This window comes from Aspergillus fijiensis (genome assembly GCF_003184825.1).
Source record: "Aspergillus fijiensis CBS 313.89 unplaced genomic scaffold BO72scaffold_14, whole genome shotgun sequence".
Taxonomy (NCBI): Eukaryota; Fungi; Ascomycota; class Eurotiomycetes; order Eurotiales; family Aspergillaceae; genus Aspergillus; species Aspergillus fijiensis.
This window is the reverse complement of record NW_024468990.1, coordinates 535,616-559,856: the sequence shown is the minus strand read 5'-3', so window position 1 is coordinate 559,856 and position 24,241 is coordinate 535,616. Positions and strand designations below refer to the sequence as shown.

General features: G+C 53.3%; 8 protein-coding genes and 1 non-coding gene across 9 annotated transcripts; 4 read left to right on the top strand and 5 right to left on the bottom strand.

Moving 5' to 3' along the window:
• Window positions 1-2,018: 2,018 nt before the first annotated feature.
• On the top strand, window positions 2,019-5,641 carry BO72DRAFT_446511 (putative importin beta-5 subunit). Its single transcript, XM_040944313.1, has 3 exons — window positions 2,019-3,053; window positions 3,128-3,657; window positions 3,716-5,641. The coding sequence occupies exons 1-3, from the start codon at window positions 2,235-2,237 to the stop codon at window positions 5,484-5,486; spliced, it is 3,120 nt and encodes a 1,039-aa protein (XP_040803247.1). The 5' UTR covers window positions 2,019-2,234; the 3' UTR covers window positions 5,487-5,641.
• A 1,926-nt stretch (window positions 5,642-7,567) lies between these two features.
• On the top strand, window positions 7,568-9,332 carry BO72DRAFT_425581 (class I SAM-dependent methyltransferase; the record flags this gene model as incomplete). The annotated part of the gene is made up of 3 exons (XM_040942915.1): window positions 7,568-7,869; window positions 8,205-8,927; window positions 9,012-9,332. Exons 1-3 carry the CDS (start codon window positions 7,831-7,833, stop codon window positions 9,330-9,332), a joined length of 1,083 nt encoding a protein of 360 aa, XP_040803246.1. The 5' UTR covers window positions 7,568-7,830.
• BO72DRAFT_446510 (phytanoyl-CoA dioxygenase family protein) lies at window positions 9,309-10,667 on the bottom strand. Its single transcript, XM_040944312.1, has one exon. The coding sequence runs from the start codon at window positions 10,588-10,590 to the stop codon at window positions 9,583-9,585; it is 1,008 nt and encodes a 335-aa protein (XP_040803245.1). The 5' UTR covers window positions 10,591-10,667; the 3' UTR covers window positions 9,309-9,582.
• Window positions 10,668-11,535: 868 nt separating this feature from the next.
• On the bottom strand, window positions 11,536-14,593 carry BO72DRAFT_446509 (Het-C domain-containing protein). The gene is made up of 2 exons (XM_040944311.1): window positions 14,294-14,593; window positions 11,536-14,236 (listed from the first exon to the last, which is right to left on the bottom strand). The coding sequence occupies exons 1-2, from the start codon at window positions 14,388-14,390 to the stop codon at window positions 11,715-11,717; spliced, it is 2,619 nt and encodes an 872-aa protein (XP_040803244.1). The 5' UTR covers window positions 14,391-14,593; the 3' UTR covers window positions 11,536-11,714.
• A 610-nt stretch (window positions 14,594-15,203) lies between these two features.
• On the top strand, window positions 15,204-15,276 carry BO72DRAFT_t83. The gene has a single exon. It is a non-coding gene; the product is annotated as a tRNA-Lys (tRNA).
• A 490-nt stretch (window positions 15,277-15,766) lies between these two features.
• On the bottom strand, window positions 15,767-17,859 carry BO72DRAFT_476258 (putative TRAF-like signal transducer). Its single transcript, XM_040947381.1, has 2 exons — window positions 17,027-17,859; window positions 15,767-16,951 (listed from the first exon to the last, which is right to left on the bottom strand). The coding sequence occupies exons 1-2, from the start codon at window positions 17,561-17,563 to the stop codon at window positions 16,139-16,141; spliced, it is 1,350 nt and encodes a 449-aa protein (XP_040803243.1). The 5' UTR covers window positions 17,564-17,859; the 3' UTR covers window positions 15,767-16,138.
• A 115-nt stretch (window positions 17,860-17,974) lies between these two features.
• Window positions 17,975-19,548, top strand: BO72DRAFT_400647 (syntaxin family protein). Its single transcript, XM_040942156.1, has one exon. The coding sequence runs from the start codon at window positions 18,301-18,303 to the stop codon at window positions 19,144-19,146; it is 846 nt and encodes a 281-aa protein (XP_040803242.1). The 5' UTR covers window positions 17,975-18,300; the 3' UTR covers window positions 19,147-19,548.
• Window positions 19,549-19,729: 181 nt separating this feature from the next.
• Window positions 19,730-20,233, bottom strand: BO72DRAFT_494575 (uncharacterized protein; the record flags this gene model as incomplete). Its single annotated transcript, XM_040948481.1, has 3 exons — window positions 19,730-19,840; window positions 19,924-20,036; window positions 20,110-20,233. 3 exons carry the CDS (start codon window positions 20,231-20,233, stop codon window positions 19,730-19,732), a joined length of 348 nt encoding a protein of 115 aa, XP_040803241.1.
• Window positions 20,234-22,396: 2,163 nt separating this feature from the next.
• Window positions 22,397-23,504, bottom strand: BO72DRAFT_55086 (DUF4452 domain-containing protein). Its single transcript, XM_040950518.1, has 2 exons — window positions 22,997-23,504; window positions 22,397-22,916 (listed from the first exon to the last, which is right to left on the bottom strand). The coding sequence occupies exons 1-2, from the start codon at window positions 23,282-23,284 to the stop codon at window positions 22,602-22,604; spliced, it is 603 nt and encodes a 200-aa protein (XP_040803240.1). The 5' UTR covers window positions 23,285-23,504; the 3' UTR covers window positions 22,397-22,601.
• Window positions 23,505-24,241: the final 737 nt, after the last annotated feature.

Below are 24,241 nucleotides of genomic sequence, written 5' to 3'. Positions count from 1 at the left end.
CAACTTACCCGAAATTCTTTACATAACCATACCCAACGCCACTGGAGCCGCCTCCTTCCCCCTCCCCGCGGGAGCCTTTCTGTACCTTTCCTATGGTCACCGGTACACATATTCGCTGCCGGGTACCTTACCTAGGTACAGTTTCTGGAGTACCTGGGTTCGTCCCAAAGTACCCGATAGATACCAGCAATCAGACCACCTCCCAGGGGTATGAACTCGGATCTCAATCAGAGCCTACCGAAAAAGAAAGCGCCCTACGGCGATAGTCGAAGATTGCCCATCCTCACCCTCCGCGAACCATAGACTGCACCATAGGCTGCATGACCGTCAACCACGACGTTACTTTATCAACCATTAAAGTTCTCACGTCACAGATATCCCTACGGAGTACATAAGAACATCATCCGTTGGGCGGACACTTACCCGCGGATTAGATTGCTCCATTACTCAAAGTGATCATCGTCACTCTTGCTTTTCTCGAACACCCGAACCAGATCTTCTCCACAGGACGCCACACGCCCAGAGGGGAGATCCATAACTCGGGTAGACTAAACAACATCCCTCTTTTCCCTCGCACATTGCTGCCAAGTGCTAGACTAGAATAATGCTAACAAAAACTCGCTTGCCCGTCAGCTTTTTTTTCTCTCCTTTTTTTTTCGCCCTCGCCTGATCACTACCTCAAAGAAGGACCCATGCTATCCGTTGGCTCACTGCGGGCCACTACATCTAACGCTCAAAAACATTTGTAGAGTCGGGTAGCCCGTACCAACATCTCATCCCGCTGATACCAGCCGATTTTTTTCGAATCCCCACTACGTTGCCCCAACTATCACGGGCATTCTTTCTTGGAGTATAATGCACCTTGATTCGCGTAAGAAGCGTTTCAACGCCTTGGTCTGCCTGGGTGATATTCGCAGTTGCCGCTGATCATTGCGAAGGCAAGAAAGGGACCGGTGTCGTCAGGGAGCTGGGGCGCGCAGATCTTGATATAAATATCAACGATCGTTGCGGAAGGGCCACATGCTGGAGAAAAGCCTGTTTGTTTGCCCTGGCGGGACAAGGTCGAAGTACTGAGTATCATGGGTCAACTGAACATGGGATGCCTACGATCAGAGGCACACGTGATGGTTTTCAGTCGCGACCCAAATCCGGGGTAAAGACGATAGTCGAGGGATCTTCCCTGGCACCGAAGACCCTTGTAGGACGAAGGCTAAATCGGAGGTTGGATTTGTCTCACGAGCGTGATCGCGAGATGTACTAGGTACTGATTATCTGTAGAGGTGTGGTTCTTGATAAGATCTTGCCCAGGGATAAGCGCATCGATCGATATCCTTGTCGTCTAGCAGTCAGGGATGGCTTCCTACACAGTTGATGCAGACGATCCGCTTCACGCCCCAGCAACATAGATAAAGGATTTGTGCTCTCAATTGTGAAGCGCACCCTCCTTATCTTCGGCGATGAGCGTCTCCACCGATTGGTGTACCTGACGTCCCTGGGCTGGTCTCGCTAGTGGGTTACTTAGTTATCCTGTCTTTCAAACCCGCAGAGTATGATGTGGCTTCTTTGGATCTCGGGAAAAGGTATAGTTGCACCCATTAGCAGATCAATTGACAGGTGACGAGCCTTTCCATTTCTAGAAATCCATTCTGTGCTCTCGGCATTGCACTCAGATCCATGGCTGACAGATTCGTCGTGATTGATACATTGCCCATACAAATAGCAGGGGCATATATTTCGATAGCATTGAAAGTCCACAGGTTGTGCCGTCGAGATGAGCTAGATAGGGAATTAGCACTCTGGGGTCAGATCAGATCATGCAAGGAAGAGGAAGAGGAAGAGGACCGACCGCATTGAAGGAGTCAAGTCAGACATGTCACCAGTTGCTGTCTCGGTTGTAGCCCCTCTTTCTCTCTTCCCCCCACCCACCGGAGCAAGCGATAAGTTAAGTTGGGGAGATCCTCGAGTCTCACCGCCTTCCCTTCTGCCGCCCGCTCTTCTGCCCCTCCTCACGGTTGTCGCGACAATTCGCAGTGCTGATTTGATCTACTGTCAATGCCAATTACCACCTGAACCGTTTATCGGGTATCAGAGACTGAGGGGACAAATCAACACAGGAAATTCTGAAAATCCCCCACGGACATAAACATCTTAATACTCTCTCTCGTACATAACCATCTCTTTCCAACACCTATCCATTCTTTATACAAATTCCCGTTTACGTCTTCTCGCCCACCATGGAGCAAGAGCTCCTGTCGCTGCTTGCAGACACCCAGTCGTCGGTGGCTGATACCAGAAAGGCCGCCGAACTACAGCTTCTGCGTCTCTACTCCAACGAGACCTTCCCCCTCGCTCTTGCCGCGATCGCTTCTCACGATTCTGTCCCTACCAACCTCCGCCAGTCTGCCCTTTCCGTTCTCCGGACCTTCATTGCCGCGTCCTGGTCTCCGGTTCTCGACGAATTCAAGGGCCAGGTACTTGTCAGCGACGATAACAAGGTGCAAATCCGGCGCGCACTCTTGGAGTTAGCTACGGTCAAGGAGACACCGGAGCGCAAGGTGAAGTCGTCCGCTAGCTTTGCTGTCAGCAAGATCGCCAGCGCCGATTTCCCCGAGCAGTGGCCGGAGCTTTTGCCCTCTCTACTTCAGATCATCAATGACACCAACAGCACAGCCGGGGCCCTGCACGGCGCCCTGAAAGTCCTTCTGGACTTGGTCGATACCGGCTTCAGCGAGGAGCAGTTTTTCAACGTTGCCCGAGACCTAGTTACCTCGCTCTTCAATGTGGCCACCAACGAATCAAGGAAGCCCATCTTGAGAGCATTGGCCGTGGCGGCCTTCCGTGCTTGCTTCGATACCCTGGAGATGGTGCTTGAGCAGCACAAGACGGCGGTTAAGCAGTTTATGGACGAGGTGCTCAATGGCTGGTCTCCGTTCTTCATCGCGACACTCAAGGCACCTCTACCACAGGCTCCCAGCGAGCATGAAGAATCCAAGGACAGCGAGATCCCGTCTCAGTGGAGGGGCGCTATTGGTTTGAAGCTGCAGGTCGTCAAGGTACGTCACTGGAGTAGTGGCCTGCAAACTCACTATTTTTGTTCTTGCTGTGCTAATATTGCCCTGTTCGTTAGACCCTGATGAAAATCCGCATGGTGTTTCCTGGTTTGATGACGCCCCAGAGCCCAGTATACTTCTCGACGATCTGGACCGAGTTGTCCAACATCCAACCAACCTATCACGGATTCTATATCGAGGAAGAGAGACAGGGTCGCTTGGAAGATGTGGACGGACTCCCCTACACACTAGATTTCCTGGTCCTGGAGGAGCTGGATCTCATTCAGACGCTGTTGAAGGCACCGCCCGTCAAGGCAGAGCTTCAGCAGCAGCTACAGAATGCTGGACAGGCGGCTGCCACCTCAAGCTGGTTGCCAGAGATCCTGAAACTAGCCGGTTCATATGCTCAGATCACTTCGGAAGAAGAAGGTTTGTGGGACATCGATGTAAACCTCTTTCTCTCCGAAGAGACCTCTGTCACTGCCAACTACACGCCCCGCACTTGCAGTGGAGATCTAGTCATCAAGCTGGGCGAATGGCTCAAGAATACTGCCGTTGAGGGTCTGCATGCGCATCTCAATACTGTGTTCTCTGATCCGTCTTCCACGTAAGCAGCCTTCCCCAAAATGTTCTCGTCAGGTACTAACGCCATGTTCAATTCTCAGGTGGAAGGCTCGCGAGTCTGCCCTCTACATTCTGAGCCAGATTCTCCGGGACTTCAACGAAGTTTCTCAGCAGGTTCCCGCCGGGCTTGCTAATGGGTTCAGCAACTTCATTCAGTTTGCTATTCAACAGGAAGAGGAGTTCTTGCGGGCCCGCGGCTATCTCGCCGCTGGAGTTCTCTGCCAGGTAGCAGATGAGTCTTTCCAGCAAACCGCGGTTTCGTACCTCGAGGCTTCTCTCAAGGCGGTGGCTAAGGATCCCTCCGAGGTCGTCAGGGTGTCCTGCATCCGGGCACTACAGGATCTCATGCCATCGCTTCCCTCCAGCGCCACCGTTCCACTTCAGGCCGCCGCCATCTCCGCGCTGTCAGACTTCATTTCCTCTCACGACATCTCGGAACATTCTGACAGTGACGATCTCAAAGTCACCCTCGCGGAGACCCTGCGCGATACCATCATCGTCAACCCAAGTGTGGTCTTGTCCTCGAATGCCATCGATGTGCTATTCAACATCGCCAGCAATGGACCTACTAACTTCCAGTTGACGATGATTGTCACGGAGGCCTTTGAGGACATTGTGGAAAATATCTCAGAACAAGGCCCCGAGTCCTTTGTTCGCCTTTGTGAGAAGGTTCTCCCATCCTTGACTGGAGCGATCGATGTTGGCAACCTGACTCAGGAGAACGCTCTGACGAACTTCGCCGCGGACCTCATTCGAGCTCTCGCGGAAAGAGCTTCGGAGCCCCTCCCTAGTGGCTTTGTCGAGGCCGTCATGCCCAAGTTGAACCGCCTGTTACTGGATTCAACAGATGCGGAGTTGATTCGTCCTGCCACAGAAGCCGTGCGCCACATGCTTTCACACGATTTCAACCAGTTCGTCTCGTGGAGAGATCCCGACAGTGGCAAGGAGGCGATCGAAGTTGCCCTCATCATCATCGATCGTTTGTTGGGGCCGGCTGTTGATGACAATGCGGCAACCGAGGTGGGACAGTTGGCAGCCGAATTGGTCGAGCGGGCGGGTTCCGAGCGACTTGGACCTTACCTGCCACAGCTTCTCCAGGCTGTTGCCCAGCGACTTGCAACTGCGCAGCAGGCCCAATTCATTCAGAGCCTCATCCTTGTCTTCGCCCGACTGACGCTCGTCAGCGCGCGTGAAGTTGTCGACTTCCTGTCGCAGGTGAACATCGGCGGCCAGAGCGGCCTTCCCATTGTCCTCAGCAAGTGGCTGGAGAACTCGGTCAACTTCGCCGGCTATGATGAGATCAAGCAGAACATCATCGCGCTTGCGACGCTGTACAACCTGGAAGATCCTCGCATCTCCCAGGTGCAGGTGAAGGGCGATCTGATTATCCAGGACACGGGTCGCATCCGCACCCGGTCCCAGGCTCGCAAGAACCCCGATCAGTACACGACAGTGACCGCGCCCTTGAAGATCATCAAAGTCCTGGTTGAAGAACTGGCCGCGGCCTCGGGCAACAAGGAGATCGACGCCGCCACTGCGGCTGCATTGGAGGAAGAGGGCAGCGACGATGACGACGAATGGGAGGACGTTCCGGGCAACACCCTCGACCTCAACCTTGGAGTCACCAAGCAGGAGCTGATGGCATTCGGTGAGGGTGGCAGTGAGAGTGTGTTCGGAGTGCGCAAGCGTGACGATGAAACTCAAGGCTTTCTGCTGGACTTTTTCCGCAATGCCTCCACGAAGCCCGACTTCCAGCAGCTCTTTACGGCACTGACTCCGGCCGAGCAAGAAAAGTTACACAGCTTGGGTTAAAGGATGACACCAGCTGCCATTGTGCTTCAGTCCTCATTTATCGGTGAGTGTGCTCGAGGCTTCAGTTCGGGTCTGCTATGCAAGTGACGAAGCATTGAGACAGAACTGCGCATTCTAGATAATTAGAGTACATGACCAAAAAAATTAATATCTGGATCATCCCCTCGAGGAGAGACTAACACGGTTGTAGCTCGTAGGAACATTCGATCATTTATTCTACAGTAAGAAAAGCACCGGGCCCTGACGAACTCAAACAGCGCTACACAAACTCTCTGAGGAATAAGTCCGGAGATAGAGTCAATTATCACCGATCGATGTCGCAGGATGATTAAACACCGGAGGGGAGGGGCATCATCTCGGGAATCACCCACGACCCGAACCCAATGAATGCTCGACGACCTGATTACTACGTCGAGGTACTTTGTTAGTGGGTAAAATTGAGCTCGGGGATTTTTAGGAGATGTAAGCCTTCCCCCTTCCCCCCATGAGCCGTCATGGAGAAGAAATAACCAAAAGAAAAAGCAAAGCTCGCGGGGGAAGGAGCAATAAAGTTCTTTCTTCATTTCCTTGCTGTTCAATCAAGGAAAGTTTCCGTGTGTCAAACATCCCACTTGACCGGTACAAGTACTGTACAGGTACAGGTACAGCAGGCTGAGGGAAACGATAGGGAAGGTTGGAAGGGGGCAAAAAGGGAGAGGAGGGATCTATCTTTTCCCCTAGTTAGCCTGTAGACTTACCAGTAGTTAACGTTAACCGGACCATCTCGAACCATTCCCAGACAAGTAAAACTACTAGTCAACCTGGAATGAGGATGCAAGATTATTTTGCAAAGGGATATCTCGATCCAATTCAAGCAATCAAGAATTATTCAATCCCTTCCCACCCCGTTGATATTACTCTATGGGAATCAAGCACATTCGGTTTTCGGTTTTCCATTTTCAGTTTTCAGTAGTCTTGAGAGGGGACCGACCCCTCGGTCCAAGGCTTGACGGTTTGACAGGAGAGTACCTTAGTCTATGGAACGGAGCTCTGTGTGACACTGGGAGTCACACTGACACTGACACTGACACTGACACTGATACTGACGGCTGTGACACACTATGGGAGGGGGACGGTTTTAGCGGTGCGGGGGGGGTGCAGGGGAGGGGGCTTCTTCTTGTTTGTCTTGGTTTTTTGTTGGCTAGGTGCATTGTACCTGGGTGATGGATAAGATTGTTGAATGCCTCGTCTACTTGTTTGTGTCAGTGGGACTTTTTTCTTTTTTGTTTTTCCCTGGTCTCATTGATTTTAGTTCGGTGGTTTGTCGCTGGCTTGTGTTCGCTATCCTGCTCTTGGGCGAGGATGTTATTACTAAGAAGGGGGGAGGGGGAAAGCGACGGAGGAGTCGGGTAGATCAGTACAGCTACAGGTACTGACTGTACATGTACTTGTTGATCGAAGATGGGTCGTTGCGGAGTAACTTACTGTACATACTACATACAGTGAACTTACAGTTGATGTGATGAGAATTCCAAATCATGCCTCTTAGGGTACAGAGTACGCTACCTGAGCTGCTACCTAGAGTACTGGACTATGTAGCTAGGGTTTAGTGGGAAGGCTGGAAGAGGGGGATGTCTTATCTAGCCAATAAGTGGGTGAAGTAGTAAATGGGAGAGATCGATTTCCACCAGCAAAGTGGGTGGGTTTTGGTGATTGTTGATTGGGGTCGTCGATCTCCTGGGGCGGATTCTGCGGATGTACTTGTCAGATTCTTGTTTGTTTGTCTTTGCTGCTTGATCACCTCTCTGTAAGGAGACAAGAGATACGTAGGGAGTAACTTATACGTGTAAGTAATAAGCAAAGAGTCGATAAGGGAGGCAGAATCAAGCGAAGCAAGAAAGAACTTGCTAGGAGGCTGAGTTGACAACCTTGAATACCAAGCAAATTCCAGTGGGACGGAGCCGGCACACCGCCACCCTCCGCCGGACCCGACGCTCTGTTTCTTGGGTCCGCGACTCCCTGACAGGCTGACACCCCCGGTCAATGCGCCGCCGCCAGGCTAACTATTCAATTTCATACTTCCTTCCTATCCCGACTCTCCTCTTTCCTACTGACCTGTCGACGGTCTCGGTCAATTCTTTTTCTTCTTCTTCTTCTTCTTCTTCTTCCTCTTCCTCTTGTTGTTGTTCTATCTCGTCTTCTCACTCCGTACACCTTCCTAATTCCTCCTCATCTGTCACTCTCTCTCTCGTTGACACGTTTGTTCCGCAGTTGGGAAGCATTGTACCGCTGGCGACCTAAAGAAGGATCCCCTTCCCATTCGTTTCCTTGTCGGTCTTTTCCGTCTATACTTCCATCAACCAGTATGCCGCAACCCAACATCGATGAACAAATTCAAATAGACGTAAGATTTCCTGCGCCGTTTCCCATTCTGATTTGACCCGCATTTGCCACTACTGGAATTCACCCACTTCTCCCCTCTATATCAGCCGAGCTGGCAGTTTTTCCGCTGCTGTTCTCACATCACTTCTCAGAACATTATGTGATCTCATTGCAGCAACAATCAATAAGTCGTGGGCTTTCATCAATTGAAGGGCAACAGTCAAATCTCCAAGAAGGGTATATCATCTCTTCGCAGTCATCATCTGTCCTGTCTTGCCACTTGCTCTGCTCCATGTTCCACCAAGTTTCCAGCCCGGAAGATAGAGTACTGCACAACAAAGCTTACCTCTCACCTAGACCGACGATGACAACGATTCTCTCCTGGACGCCCAGTCGATCGTCGGCTCCAACCTCACCATCTCCTCGACCGTGCGCGATTACTGCTTCGAGAACGGCCGGCGCTACCACGCCTACCGCAACGGCCAGTACCCGGTGCCCAATGACCAAGAAGAGCAGGACCGGCTCACGCTGCTGCACCAGCTCTTCAAGAGCGTCACGGGCGGCGAGCTGCACCGCGCCCCGGTCCTCCGCCCCCGGCACCGCCCGCAGCGCGTGCTCGATGTCGGCACCGGCACCGGCGTCTGGGCCCTGGATATCGCGGACGCCTACCCGCACGCGGAGATCGTGGGCACCGACCTCAGCCCCATCCAGCCCCGCTACACCCCGCCCAACTGCTCGTTCATCATCGACGACGCGGAGAGCGACTGGGCTTTCCCGCCCGAGGAGGCCTTCGACTACGTCCACGGCCGGTCCCTCGGGGGCTCGATCGCCGACTGGCCCCGGTTCCTGCAGCAGGCGTACCAGCACGTCAAGCCCGGCGGGTGGGTGGAGATCCAGGAGTTCGAGACCTGGATCCGCTCGGACGATGGGACGGACCAGCAGGCGGTGCGGATCCACGAGTACCAGCGGAAGTTGGACGAGGCGAGCCGCAGGTTCGGGAAGCGCATGAATATCGCCTCCAGTGTGCGGGGTTGGATGCAAGACGCGGGATTTCAGCATGTCACGGATGATACGTACAAGGTGGTTCCCCCTCATAAAAAAATTCCGTTCGCCTCGTCCAGGCCGCGAACGATTACAACTTCATACTGACTCGGGAACATGCAGTGTCCGCTGGGCCCGTGGGCGAGAAACCCGCATTTCAAAGAGCTCGGTCGCATGGGGAAGGCGGCCTTCTTCGATACGATCGAACCGTATTCGCTGGCGTTGTTGACGCGGGTCATGGATTACACGTACGAGCAAGCGCAACGGTACGCCCAGGATGTGCGGCATGAGTTGGTGCACGGCTCGTTCCACATCTATACCCTGTTCCATTATGTGTACGGACAGAAACCACCGGAGAAGGCTAATAATGATGACCATGATGGCGGTGACGATGCTGACGCCGATGCTGCGGATGATGATAACGATGCTGATGACAATAAATGATGTGTATATATGCCATTGTAATGAGCCGAAGTTGTACATATCACCGGTTGAACCTGAGCGGGATGCACTTTTCTTACTACAGTTGAGTCTTGGGCTCATGCTTTCCTTGGGGATGTCTTGCTACTCATAAATGTATCGTTTCAGGGAACCGACACTCTTCATATATAATGTACCGTCCCATCCCCCACCTCCTCGCAACAGTATCTACATCCCGTCGGAACGGAACCAGGTCCCACTTTCAGAGAAACAATCACCCCTGCAGAGAAAACCCCACGCCCTCGCCCGACCCCATTGCCACAAGATTCGCCCGCATCCTCTCAGGGCGCTCGCCGATGCCAAACGCAGCATCCTCGCGCTGCACCCACGCGCCCACCCCATGCTGCAACACCGCCGTCGCCCGCACCGCCGCACTCTTCCCCTCATCCCCCTGACCACCCCCATCCACCGAACCCTTCAACCCCAAACTCCCATGCAACGTCAGCCTCGGCTCCTCCTCCACCCCAGCCCCCGCAACCTTAGCCCGATACACCCCGCGATGCAAGATATTACTATCATAGAACACGGCATCCCCCGGGTGGAGCGTCACAACGACCTGCCCCGGCAACTCAGCGGCGTAGGGGTCGGCGGCGCGCTCGGTGGGCGTGCGCACGCGCCGATGCGACCCCGGCACGACGACCAGCGAGCGATCCTCGCACAGCGCCAGGTTATACTGGGCGTGGGACTGGCGGCCCTGCGGGCTCTTGGTGTGCAGCAGCCGGAGCTCCTCGTCGGCGGACACGTGCTCCGGGATGTCGTCGCGGTGCCAGCGGAGCGCGAAGTCGTGGGTCTCCGGGGCCACGAGGAGGTTGAAGAGTTCCATGACGAGGGGTTCGGGTTCGGGCTCGTTGCCGTTGCCGTTGCCGGTGGCTGCTTTGCCGGGCGTGCTAATTCCCAGTAGCTCCTCGGCGACGGCGAGCACCTTCGCCGAGAAGTAGAAGCGCGCGAACTCCGTCCGGTGCGGCATGTCCGGGTGCAGCAGGTGCTGCACGCCCCAGATGCCGCCGTCGGAGGCCGCGGGCAGGGTGCGCGGCCACGGCGGGAATTGTTTGGGCACCGTGCGGAAGTACGGCCATTGGCCGGTGCGGGTGAGCTGCGTCGCGGCTGTGGCGATGCGGCGGTAGTGGGTGATTTCCGGGGGCGTGAGGAGGGCGGGGATCACGACGAAGCCGTCGCGGTGGAGGGCGGATTGGTAGGGGGTGGGGGATGGCGGGGTTGTCATTGTTTTTATGTTGTTGATGATGAAGGGAAGGAGGAGATGTCGGGGATGGATGGGTAAGTGAGGGATGAGAAAGTCTTTGGTGGTGGTGGTGGTGGTGGGGAAACGAGAGGATGGCCGCGCCGATCTATGGGGCTCGGTATAAATAAACAGTGCTCTGCTCAGTTACTAGCACTGCAGCAAGAGGTACATCCGAAGGGGGTTGGAGTAACATCTACTAGGTATACGGCTATGTTTACGGCTGAATACCACCCTATCAGTAGGGTTACCTTTTTTTTGTCGCTAAGTCTAACCGAGTCAGTTGCTTGGCTTTAGGTCACCTATGCTGAGATAGCTGATAGCTAATAGCTAAGAATGCTTGTCCTGTCGCAGTCTGTTGCTTGAGTCAGTCAGATCGTAGCATTGTTTGGTCTGCCTTGATAACTTTACCCCGCGGCGGGCAGAAACGCGAGCAATCGATAAGAGGAGCCAAAGCGGGGTTCCCAAAGTAACCATGGAACATGGTTACATGCTTGTGTCTCATTTCTATATTTGTTTTTCTGCTGCTGAGCTCATTGTGGATCCCAATCACTAGCATTACATATACTACGTACGCTATCTACGCAGTATTCAGTACAAATCGCGTGGTTAACATACTTGTACTTCGACACGAGCAATGATCCTCTACGCCGATCGATGGAATGAGCTCGTATGACGGAACGGGGTGGCTTGGCTGTGGCTTGGGGTGGATGTGGCTCGGCTCAGCTCAGCTCAGCTCAGCTCAGCTCAGCTCAGTAGGTTCGTTTCTGCCATTGCCAAGCAAAGCAAACCCATGGAAATTGGCTTGTTGGTGTTCCTGAGGAACCCAGGACACGTGATTTGACAATTCGCCAAGCTGTTGTGCTGTATCTTAAAGGTTGAGAGAACTTGGTTGGCTACACTAACTACACCTTCTAACCACCAAAATCTCTCAAATTCGTTCAATATCGCCAACCCGGAGCGTCATCAATTCTCACACAGCTCAGTACACAAGTGCTCTCATTCTTAGAAATGGTTCCATTCTTAGAATACAAGAATGACAGAATAGAAGACAGTAAAGTTCAGATGCTGAAGTAGGAGCCGCCTACGCTTGCCAAAGCAACAGCCACTCAGTAACGATACTCACCTGAGCCATAGCCTTGGTTATAGCCACCGCCGTAGCCGCTATTGCCTCCATAGGAATCATATGAAGGACCCGGGGGGAAATGGCCGGGAGGGTGATGGAGGTGGTCATCGTGTCGGTGATGATGATGACCGTCATCCGACTTGCCGCCGTGCTCATAGCCTTGGCTATAGCCCCCGCCGTAGCCACTGTTGCCTCCATAGGAATCACTTGAACGACCCGGGGGGAAATGGCCGGGAGGGTGACGACCGCCATCCGGCTCGCCGCCGTGCTCATAGCCTTGACTGGGGTAGGCGGGGCGAGGCTGATGGTGACGGTGGGGTTCCTCGCGGGAGCCGCTGTAGTCATAGCCCTGGCTACTGGGATACGACGGCCGTGACTCATAAGGACGAGATTCCTCATAAGAACCGTAAGACTGTCCCGAGTACTGCTGCTGGGATTGGTACGACTGCTGCTGGCTTTGGTAAGAGGCCTGGTATGTCGAGCTCTGAGTCTGTTCGTCTTGGTATGAGGACTGGTATGTCGAGCTTTGAGTCTGCTCGGGCTCCTCGTTTCTCGATGAACCGCCAACCATGAGGTTGGAGAAGGCACTGTTCAGGCCCCCTAGGTTAGAGATACCAGGAATGGGCAAGTTGGAAAGGCCTCCGAATGGTAAGACACCGCTCTGCTGCTGCTGCTGCTGTGAGGAAGGAGGACGATGCTGCTGGCTATGTCCAGATTGATTCCCACTACCGCCATGGGTGTGGGGTACACCACCCGTGTTCTTGCCGGATTTTACACCCTCGGCGCTTAGAATGTCGTTAAGTCTAGAGCCTCTATCGGATCGCGATTGAACCCAGGTCTCAACAGCTTCAAACATAGTCCGGTGAGCCTCGTTGCGGTTGTCACGAAGAGCAGGGTGGTGGAACACCTTCAAGCAATCATCCAACACTTGCTCCTCCGAGATGTTGATGTTCTCCCAAGCATGGAGAACGCGTGGAGCCACGTACTTGAGAATAGCAGATGCGACCTGACCAGCAGGCTCGTTGAGGATGTTGGCAAAGTGGTCCTTGGACAACATGGAGTGGGTTGGATCGGTACAGTCGGGGTCTGTCCACGGCTCATACTGATGCTGGCCAGAGGCATCAATCACGCCAGAAGAGCCAGTTTGCAGCGACTTGGAAGCAGCATTGATGATAGGACGAATGAAAGGTGCGAGGAGAGACATGATGAAGACCGTCAGGGTCTCCGTGATCTTCTCGACGACGGCCTCCAGCCCAGGAATTTTCTCAATGATCGAGGTGAGTTTACGAACCACCTTATCTCTGAACTCGAGGATTGGATAGATCTGCGCAATGGTCTTGTTCGGGTCAAAGTCTTGCAGTGCCGAGCCACCGGATCCTCCACTAGACTGAGGCCGTGCTGATTCCCCAGCCCTATAGCTGCTAGGCTCTTCATCGTCAAAGCCGCGAGAGCGCGAGGACTCGTAATCATCAAAGCCGCGAGAGCGCGAGGAACCGTAATCTTCCTCGAAGCCTCTGCTTGAGCCATAGCCCTGGCGAGCACCGCCGCTCCGATTTGCGGACTCTTGAGCCTCCGACCGACGCTTGAGCTCTTCGGCTTCCTCGACAAGATCCTTCGTTCCCGGAATCCCGCCCAACAGATTCGTGAAAGCGCCAAGGGCATTCGCGGACGAGTTATTCTGAGCATCTCCAAGAGCGATATCCATCTCGTTAACTTCCGACTGGGTGAAGTGATCGGTGGCTTCTCCCAGCACAGAATGAAAGAAATCCACCATACCGAATGTCCCTGTCACCAGCGGGAAGACCCGGCGGCCGCGAACGTTCAGTTCCGTGTTGACACCGGTGTGCGGGAAGACATTCTTGAAGCCCATCTCACGAAGCACAAGCTCACAGTAATTGGTGTGTGCCGCGAAGTCTTCCAGGGTGTGGAGGCCCTGACCCAGACACCGCAGAGCCTCGCAAAGGTCGGCCTCGTTGCCCTTGTCTCTGCCGTGGGTGTAGGTCCGCCCATAGTGAATGCTCCGAGCCAGGCTGTACTTAATATATCCGGAGCTGGTCGTCCAGTCCCCACCTTCGTTGGCGATGTAGTTCTTCATGCCGGTTTCAGGGTCGATCTCGAGTTCCACCTGGCGGATCGGCCCACGCAAGCGTTTGTCGTACTGGCGCGCATCCTGGTTGTCCGCATAGTCCTTAGGGTTGTCAATATGCTCCTCAGGGCGGTAAACACCGAGTCTCTCGGAGGTGACCTCGAACTCCGCCGTCGCGTATCCGAAGGTCATGAAAGACAGAATCCAAACAAGGATACGGATAGTATCGGCTTGTAGGTTCTTGAGAGTACCGACATCCATGGCCTGCGAGTAATCACGCAACCAGTTACCAAAGTAGACGCGCTTGACCATGGTGGAAGTCCACTTGTGTCCTTTGATAAAGGCGACCGTCTTAAGCATATCTTCAATGTCTCCATGGCGCCAGTTCTTGCCCTCCACGGCGGAGATCGATGCGATGTCTAGCTGGGTTTAGCAGGTGAACATGAAGACAAAATGGCCTCGAAGGGGTTGTTTACTTCCAGCGCCAAAGGCGTAGGTCTGAGCCGGCAGCAGAACGAGCAAAAGGCCCAGGATGAGGAGGGCATGGGAGCCCAAATTCAGCCGCGGAGCCATAGCGCGGAAGATCTGCAGGGTCTCCGGGCAAAAGTGGGTGGATAATGTGGAAGCAGTAAGGAGGTCGAATCCCGCGAGTAGACGTAACTAAAGGCGCATGCAGCGGGAAGAGAGTCTGCAGTGTTTTGCAGAAAACAAGACAGTAAAGACGGTCGAAAGAAGAAGTGAAGAGAGAGAAAAAAAAATGACGAAGCGAGTTTGTTTTTCACTGATCTGCGAGAGGCGCAAGCCACGGCCAAGACAAGCTGCCCAGAGAGTCTTGGGAGTTGGGACTCGCTGCCCCGCCATTCTGCCTCTTTGGGAAACCCCAAGCCGCGTCATTGCGGTTATGATTTACTGTGAATACTGCACGTTCTAGACTACTCTTCGGAGTACATATACTGCAGCTGTCCGTTCACGAGTAACACTCCTCGGGTATCGGTAGTCGAATAGTCTACCACCAAAACTGTTGTGTTCGCATCCATGAATCCTTGTGACTACAGGCATGGCAGTATAGATCCATGATCCCAAACAATGAGACGGGTCGCTTTTCTTGGCAGTGGCAGAAACGAGCTGAGCTGAGCTGAGCTACAGCCACCCCAAGCCACACCCCATTTCGTCATACGAGCTGACTTCATGGGTAAAGAGAATCGAAGCTTGTGTCAGAGTATGTGAACCACGCAGTTCCTACCGAATGGATGAAGCAGTCGTAAATTACCTGGCCAGGGAAAGGAAAGGAAGGGGGGGGGGGGGGATTAGTTTATTTGGATCTGATCTACTGTAGCACGATGCAACGACATAATGCCAACACTACCTTATCCTCCAACAAGACCAGCCCGGCTAGCTCAATCGGCAGAGCGTGAGACTCTTAATCTCAAGGTTGCGGGTTCAACCCCCGCGTTGGGCTTCATCTTTTTGTCTTTTTGAGATCCTCCACTTATTCCGTGCATAAATTCTCATTCCATGTGTGACTGGGATCTTGGTTTTTTTACAACAATTACAATCATCCTGTATAAAACTCCTAAGTTTGCTCGTTGTTGCCCCTGGCACGTCGCCACCGTGTCCGTTGGTTTGGGTTTGAAGTACATATATCCCGCAAACCATGGATCACGTACCGTTCGTTCAACTCCTCATCTCCTCTGCTGTAGTGAGAATTACATCTCGAATGCTGCTAGAGAGCCGGCAGTCCGGCTCAGTACTGCCACATAACCCACCTGCCTTCTGATAACCATGTACACCCGACCCCATAGCAAGTCGGGGCACGCCAAAGAGAGAAAGAAGCGCACCCGGCGGAAGCAAAGATTGCTCCAGCACCGGGGAAACACTAACTACAGCCGACACAGGGTATAACTGTAAGCAAGGAGTAGTAGTATCAATAGTTGTATGTAATGTCAGATACTGGTGATGATGCATTAAATTGACCAAGGCGCCGAAGCTTCTATATACACTCACTGTACCCATAACGAGTACAGTGCAATAGTCATGGGAGGGATAAAGAGATAGCCACACATGCAGCCCACAGGATAAAGATGAAATCAAGGAAAGGAAAATCGAGGATGCGCCTGCCTTCCACTCGCGCTAATTTAGAAAAGTCCAGCGCTGCCCGTGTATAAGAACAGAAAATCGGAACCGAAATGACTATCTCGCTAAAAACATCGTGAATCTCCCTCATCGTCGGTGTCGCATAGTGGTTGACCATGTTGATATACCTAGCAGTCGTAGGAAAGCAGAACCGAAGAAGGGTAGTGATGATTGTGGAACATTAGGGTCTACAATTTCGTCCCCTCGCGTCCACTATCGCTAAGCCTACGCGGACGAAGCGGGATGGCGGAGGTGCTGGGCCCGGCAGCAGCCGTGGGAGTATGGCCACCGGGGGTGGTGCCAGTGCGGACACCCCCAGTCCGTTGTGAGCTTTGGTGTTGGTGGAGTCGAGGGTTCAGAAGCCATTGCACCTGCATGCGTATACTGCTCACCGCGGCGTTGGTGTGGGCCATGTCCTCCTTGATGCGGAGGCATTCGCTCATGATCGCCATGCTGGCGCGGGCGTCGAGATCCGTGATGGCGTGGGATAACTGTCCGACTTCCTCGCGGAGGGACTCGTGTAAGGAGAGAAGATAGTTTGTCGTGGTGGCGGTGTATTGGTTGGAACTATCGATCTGGGACTGGCTGTTGGGGGATGTTGAGTCGTTGTTATTGCGGCGGGGTGGGGTAGAAGTCGTTGCGCGATCATCCGGGCCAGCAGAAGCAGTTGGCGACTGGGCCAGGGTGGTTCGGATGTTCGCTAAAGCGTCGTCGAAGATCTCGTTCCGTTGTTTGAGATGGCGAATGGTGAGTTCGAGCGAGTCGAGGCGCGCATTCTGAGCGTCAAAGTACGGGCCCATAGAGATCAAAGGGCAGGTTTGCTCGTGCGTGGCTAAGTCGGCGCGCTTGAGTTGAATGGGACAGCCGTATTTCGAGGCGGCACAGCCGTGAATGGATTCAGGGCAAGAGTCTGCATGTTGTTTGAGTTCTCTGCGTAGGATCGTGGTATGGCAGTCTGGGCAGGTGGTTTGGAGATTGGGGCATAATTCGTCAATGTGTTCCTGTCGGAGGCACAAGGTTAGCAGGCCATGAAAATGCAATGCAATGAACCCGGAGTCTAATAGTTTTGTGCGCACCTTATAGTCTTGCTCCATGATATTACCCTCGCAGCGCGCGCATTGGTGGAGTTCATGCAAGCATCTCCCCTCCGGGTCGAGGTCCTTCTTCCGTGTCTTCAACCCACATGAGCCCAGCGGACAGTCCATCGGTCTATACCCGCAGTACTTTTCAACATGAGTCTGAATGAACACTCTTGGAGCCACTTCCTCACACCCTTCGATCCGAAATGGGCACCTCACTCGAATCTCGTCGCACATGTTGACCAGGAGACGGGGGAGTTTGAGGTAAACTCCGCCGGTGGGTGTGCGACAGGCAGGGCACGTAAAGTCGTCTCGAGATGCTGCGAAGGTCGTGATGGCCGATACAAGGCATTTCTGGCAGAATACGTGATCGCACTTCAACCGGACTGGGTGTATGAAGGGGCAGTGGCATATCGGACACATAAGATGGTCATCGTAGCTGGAAACGTAGTCCAGTGAGCGCAGGTCGACGCTCTCGTCGCGGTCGCAATTCGCCTCCATGACCAAAAGGTCTTCAAGGGTGATGTTTGTCATGTTGAGATGTTTTGCTCTGCCATGAGGGGTTTCTAATATGTGATAAGAGCCTCGAGATTGATCCTCCGCCCGTCCGGGAGCCGATTCTGCGCAAGGAGGTAGAGGAGGAGATCAACCGTTTAATTGCCGTTCTTGAACCGGGGAACGAAACGATAGCTCGAAGCAAAGACCCATGAGGGGGCTCGAAAGGTGACCAAAAGAGGGTATATCGGACGAAAAGAGTGTTTGAGGGCGCGGGTATGAGTCGGTCAAGGAAGGAAGATGTAGTGACCTCGGGAGGGAGCGCAATTACTGGGAGAATGGATGAATTGCGGGGAGGGAGCGAGACTGACCGATGGAATTCAATGCGGCGCGGAGAGCGGCAGATCCACCACCAGCACACTGGCACTACTGCTGCTGCAGCCGATCATCCCTCGTCCTTCGCCATCTCATCTCCAATCTCACTTATCCTCTCTCACAACGAACTCCCAATCAAGCCACCTCAACCCATCTCTTGTCATATTTCTGTCTCCACCAGCCCGGCGCTGTTCTTCTTCCCCGGCGGAATTATCCTAAATTAGCGCAGTCGTCAAACAGCCTGACACGAAATCCGTACAATCCCACCCGACCGTTCCGCTGTCTACTCCGCAATCATCATCGCATCTCACCCACCTCGAACGCCTCTCAAGACACCCAGACCCTCTCATTCACGAGCCCACCAACCTCCTACTTCCTGCCTCTCACAACAAATCGCCACCATGCCAAACCCCAGCCAACTCCTCCTCCTCGCCGACCACATCAAGCTCTCGCTCCTCGAGCGTCAACGCGCCATCTCCCTCAGCCTGGAGCCCAACAGCCAAGACGGCGAGATCTCGCGGTCCCTGGACTCCTTCAAAGAAGGCATCGACGCCATCGAAGCCGAGTGCGCGCAGCTCGAAGCCCAGAAGGGCCGGCACGATGACGACGTCACCGACCTCCGCGACCAGCTCAGCCACCTCCACTCCCAGCACGACGAGCTGTCCGCTCAGTTCCACGAGATCACGACTGCCATTGCCGAGGCGGCCTCTGCTTCCTCGTCCGCATCGTCCGGCTTCGCCAACCACGTGAAGAACTCCTCCCCGGACCTTAAGCAGCCCGTCCCGCAGCACCCGTCCTCGAAATCCGTGCGCTTCATGGACGCCGCGGCGGCGGCCGAGGCGGCCGAGGCCGACGACGAGGAGCACCGGCGCAACCTCTTCCGGCCGTACCGCGACTCGCCGTCCCCGCCGCCCGGGGCCAGCGCCGCCAGCATGGACGGGCTGTCGAACGAGCAGATCTACGATCACCACGCGCAGGCGCTCCGGGACCAGGACGAGCATCTGGACCGGCTGGGCGAGTCGATCAGCCGGCAGCACCAGCTGAGCATCCAGATCGGGGACGAGCTGGAGGGCCATGTGGCGTTGCTGGATGATCTGGACGGGCATGTGGATCGGCATCAGGGGCGGTTGGACAAGGCGAGGAAGCGCCTGGATCGGTTCCGGCGCAGTGCCGGAGAGAATTGGAGTATGATGACCATCGTCGGGTTGATTATCACGCTGGTGATCTTGATCGTGCTTTTGAAGTGACATTTTCTTTAATCTCGCGGGTTCGGAGAGTTTATATATATGGTTTGTTTTGGGTTGGGTTTGGGGGGTCGTTTGTGATTCCCAGGAGGGCGAGTCCGGCGTTTGTACTGTGTTTGAGTCGTGTTTTGTGTCTTTCTTCTCTCCCTCCCCTCCTTTTTCTAACTACCCACTCCTTCGTCTGTTCCCTTCAGTTAATATATACCGACAGCAGCTATCATGTTTTTTCTTCCCTCCCTCATTGACGGGACTGCGGCGTTGCGGGGGTACCTTATCATCATACATCTACACCCAGGGTTTGGTCCATAGCTACTACACACAAGATGGAATCCATCACACAGTACCTAGTACTTTTTATACAAGGAGACACACACCCACAATCAAATCCACCACTATCAGAATCCCAATCCACCATCCTCTACCCATTCCACAGCATCAAAGCAAATCAAGAAACCCTCTTGGAAGAATAATATTGAATCTCATCTAACCCAGATAGATGAATTAAAAAAAAGCCTAAACCCCCCAAACATACATACATAATACAAGACGCAATCATTAACGATCAAAAAAAAGACACACAAGGAATCTATTGAGTCTTATTCACGTTGCCCTCCCGGTTGGGCAGACCTTTCGTGCGCTCCTGCAGCGTCGCAAAGTCCTTGTCATCGCTGTCGATGTCACCCCGATCAGCCTTGACCTGTGGTATGGCGATGCGATTAGTATACTCTGCCGCTTCGGAAAGCTAGGGATTGAAGGGTGAGGGTGAAGGTGACAACGCACCGAAGCTTCACTGTTGCTAGCCAGCTCCTGCTTCCACTTGGCGGTGCCTTGCTTGCTGTGCTTGAGCTGGTCGTTCTTGTGCTCTTCGTAGATCTTGTCGAGGTCGTCGCGGTCTGGTGTTGAGGGAAGGGGGAGGGTCAGTATTCTTGGGGGTTGGGTTGGGTTTGGCAATGCGGGAAAACTCACTGCGATCGCTCTCGTTGAGGCCGGCGCGGGGAGCGGAGGTGTGCAGAGCGGAGGTCATGGCGGGGCGGAGGGGGGTGGCCAGACGAGGGGCAAGGGTCGTGCGGACGGTGGTGAGGAAAGACATGATGCTGACTTTAAAAATTGCTCTGGGAGGGGGGTTTTTGTCAGTGTCTTCTACTCTTGTCTTTCGTTTCGATTGCTGTTGTAGCGACTGGGTTGGCGGTGGTGGTCGAGATGAGGGCAAGGAGTTGATGGTAGTGAACGAATAGTGTTGGCGACGAGGTAGAAAAAAGGAAGACACAGCAGGAATGATGTCAATGACACCAGCGCTGAGAGTCTGAAGAGCTTACCTTATTCAATTGATGGATTTTAGATAGAGAATGAATATCGATAGTAATAGAAGCTATCTCAGTGGATGGGAAAAGTAGATGTAGTACAGTAATAACGAACTTGGAAACAATGCAGGAAGGATGGGGGGGACGCTTTTTAAAACAGCAAATTGCAATTTCCGTTCTGCCTCGGGTAAAGGGTTAAAGGTATCTACGTCGACGTCGGTCCAGCCCAGAAAAATGACTCCATTATTCGCTGAAGTAAGTTGTTGCTGGAGTGAGTGAAGGCGTGAGTGGTCAAGACGAAAAAGTCGCATTCGCGTTGCAAGGTGACGTCATGGATAGCACATGCGGGTTTTCTCTCTTCTCTCCACTGACGCCCGTTGCCTTTGACCGGCGTGGAGTACAAGATTAGCACAGGTCCTGTTTGAGAGGGCCATGCTGCTACCTCTTCTGGGACTGTACCACTGAGTTGTATGTCCATTCCAGTACCTCTTACTTGCTTAACTCTGTAGATTGTTGGAATTGAACCGAATAGGTTTTCTTGTATGTGTTGTAGGTGGTGAGTTCAACTCAAGTCACTCAGCACATGTAAGTTAGTATCCCTTGATCCGGCCAGGCCAGCGGGTTGAAGTGCGTCTGCCATGTTTGCTGCTGCAGATCAAGGCTATGACATCACCCATACTCCCCCCTCAACACACTTTCTTAAGTTTTAGAAAAATCCCTTGTTGTCGCGTCGACATAGTCGCCAATTCCAATGGATATGATATGTTTCTCATCTCCATGGATAAATTTCATCGTCAAAACTTCTTCACCGAAGAGCTCGCTTGAGGCACGCATGGATATATTTTCCGAGGCATCGCCACCACAGTTGGAGCGGAAGGGGCTCACATCACCTCTTGTTAAGCCTGTCAACAGCCATGGTACTGGAATGATATATCTCCCCCTGCAACATGAATGAAGTGCATCACTACGTGGTGATCTGGCAATCCACTCCATCATCCTCGCAATTGCAACTCCACAGCCTGCAAAAACAACGCTGCCGCCTGGATGATCTAGCAGAAGTGATACTTCGAAGGAATGGACACTCATTAGAGCAAATGGTGGAGATTGCGCAAGTCCAAACTAATGGAACAACTATGTATAGGCATTACCCGCATGGTCAACAAGTTATAGACATAGGAAACTCGATGGAAGATGAACCACCCAGGGAAAACATCATACACTGCATATGGATCACACTCGCCGGGAGTCCCCAGGTACAGAATTATCCGAACGAATCAACGCGGAAGCAGACAGAAGTGAAACAAAGTCGTCGTCGGGCGACAGAAGAAAGCAACATCGGTCTAGACTTCGCTGCGATGGCGAAAGGTCCCTCAGAACTCCACATCCAGTCCATGGATTTTCACAGCCAGTTGACCTGAAACAGCAACAAGCACCGCATGTCACCAACCCCCAAACCATTTACATAAAGATTTTCCAAACGAAAAGAAATGACAGATGAGCCAGAAGCAACCAAAACATCCCAACCAACACAACAAAACCCAATGCAGACGTATATCGTTTCCGCCTTTCTAGATCCCTGAAAGCATGAGATAAAAATCCGTCCCACCCAAAATTGTGCACAAACACCGAGCCAAAAATAAGATGAATAAACCGCTGAACATGTCTGGCATAGCCGCCAGAAATCCAAAAGCAACTCCAGAACCTAGATGAGCGCCTGAATGGCAGAAAGTGCCGCGCTTTCTATACATCGTCGCGGACAAAGGCAAAGCAGGTGATTTTCCCTAACCGGATGAGGAAAACAAGGTATCGTTGGTGATGAAACGCAGAAATCGAATCGCAGGCGCCGTCGCTCGCAAGAAGCCGAAAGCATCAGAGTCTAGGTATAAGTGTGTTCGAAGTCGTCATCGGTAAAAGGTGTATATACAGAGAATAACTGGTTTAGCCGTTGGCGTTTTTGCAATCGTCAAGCGAAGAAGGGGGAATTTGGGTTTGATCGTGAATGCGATGGCCGTGTCGAACAGAAACAAGCAAGGAAAGAATTATGACCCGCGGTTAGGGAGCCCGACAATGCAGAAGCCGGACGAAGGAAGAAGAACGTGCCATGGGCGAAAGTAGGCCCGATTGCCAGTGGACTGGCGACATGTCAACACACGGTTCTTACCACCGACGCTGAGCATTCTGCATCGAGGCAGGCGAAATTGACGTGGGCGGGCTCGTCAAGGTCATGCCGGTGTTGGGGTTGACAATAGGAATGACCTTGCGGGTGCGAACGGCAGATGGCTGTTGGTAGTTCACGTGACTGAGGTTACCGGTAACCCCTGAGTGAACATAGGCATTCGTAGACGCAGGAGACAACGAGATGGAAGGCGTAACCTGCTGCACGGGCTGAATCTGGTGCTGAAGAGGAGACGAATCAGGAGAGCCACTGGAAAGTGACGAGCGATCCGAAGATGCGGAGTGGATCGAGTGCAGCTGAAAGAGAAATCCTGTCAATAGGCTGTTCTCGAAAAACGGCACATTTTGCCTGGTCGGGACGAGTGACAAATACATACATCATCTTCTGTCAGTAGCCCGGGGCAGAATTCCAGGTCATCGTCCAGGTCGAAAGAGCGTCCAGCCTCAAATCGTGCACGAAAAGCAGTCACCGCGGGAGCCTCGGCAAGCTCCCTCATACTCTTGACACCGCGGAATTGGCGCTGGGCATTCTGCGCGGCCATTTTGGGTCCTCGACGAGAGCGACCGCCGTGGTGATTGTTCGAGGTCGTCATGTGGGTGGCAGCGCCGTGGTGAGGGTGTTGGTGCTGGTGTTGGTGCTGGTGGCCGTAGAAGAAGGTCGACATCTTGACGGTATGATGGGTGGATAATGCAGCGAACGACACCGAGACGTTATATCGTTGAAAAAGTAGGCTCGAGGGTGTTTAAGTGGATACAAACAAGGGTCGACGCTCTGGAATCCCGCAAACAAGTACTCCGAACAAACTAGACGAACCAAAAGGGAATAGGGTATGTGAAGAAGAATGACAGAGAGTTGGGATGGAATGTGTGGTGAAAGTAGTGGTAGTGGTAGTGGTAGTAGTAGTAGTAGTGAAGGTGAAAGGAAACAGGAACGAAACGGATCAGAAGTGAGAATTGGGAATGAGAATTAAGCAAGCGAACAGGGGGGAAGTAAGAAGAGTAAATGCGAAATGGAAGCGGAAGTGGAAGAATAAGAAGAGAGACTGAAGGTGGAGAGGGGGGGGAGGCGGTGGTGTGAATTTGCGCGCTTAGTTTGGGTTGTGGGATGGGGAATCGATCATTGACTGTGAACAATGGGTGGGCGGGACAAGAAAGGTGGAAGAGAGAGCGAGAAAAAGAGCCGTGCAGCGGGCGCTCGGAGCGGACGGGAGGCGAAGGCGAGAAAGACAGAGAGAGAACAGAGAGAGGAAAGCAAGAGGGGCTGAGCCAGTGGAAAGGAAGTTCAGTGGAGACCCGCAAGGGAAGCGCGGTAACTTACGTACCTGGCTTGTATGAGGACGGAACGGATGGAACTACCTAGTATTCATTCCTTCATTCGAGTCCCTTGTCCCCTAGTCAGTGGTTAATCAGTCCCTGGAAGCGGTCGATCTGCAGAGGGTTTGGACTCTTCGAGAGAGCCGAGCCTGGGAATCGCGGTATTCGCCGCTGCCGTAAGGTATTGTTAACATGGTATTCCAGTAATGAATGGTTACGAGTGGTTACAACTGGTTTCAGACCGGTCGGCGCTAGCCAGGTCACGCACCATCCTTAGGGCAGGGAGTTCAACCAACCAGAAACTCATC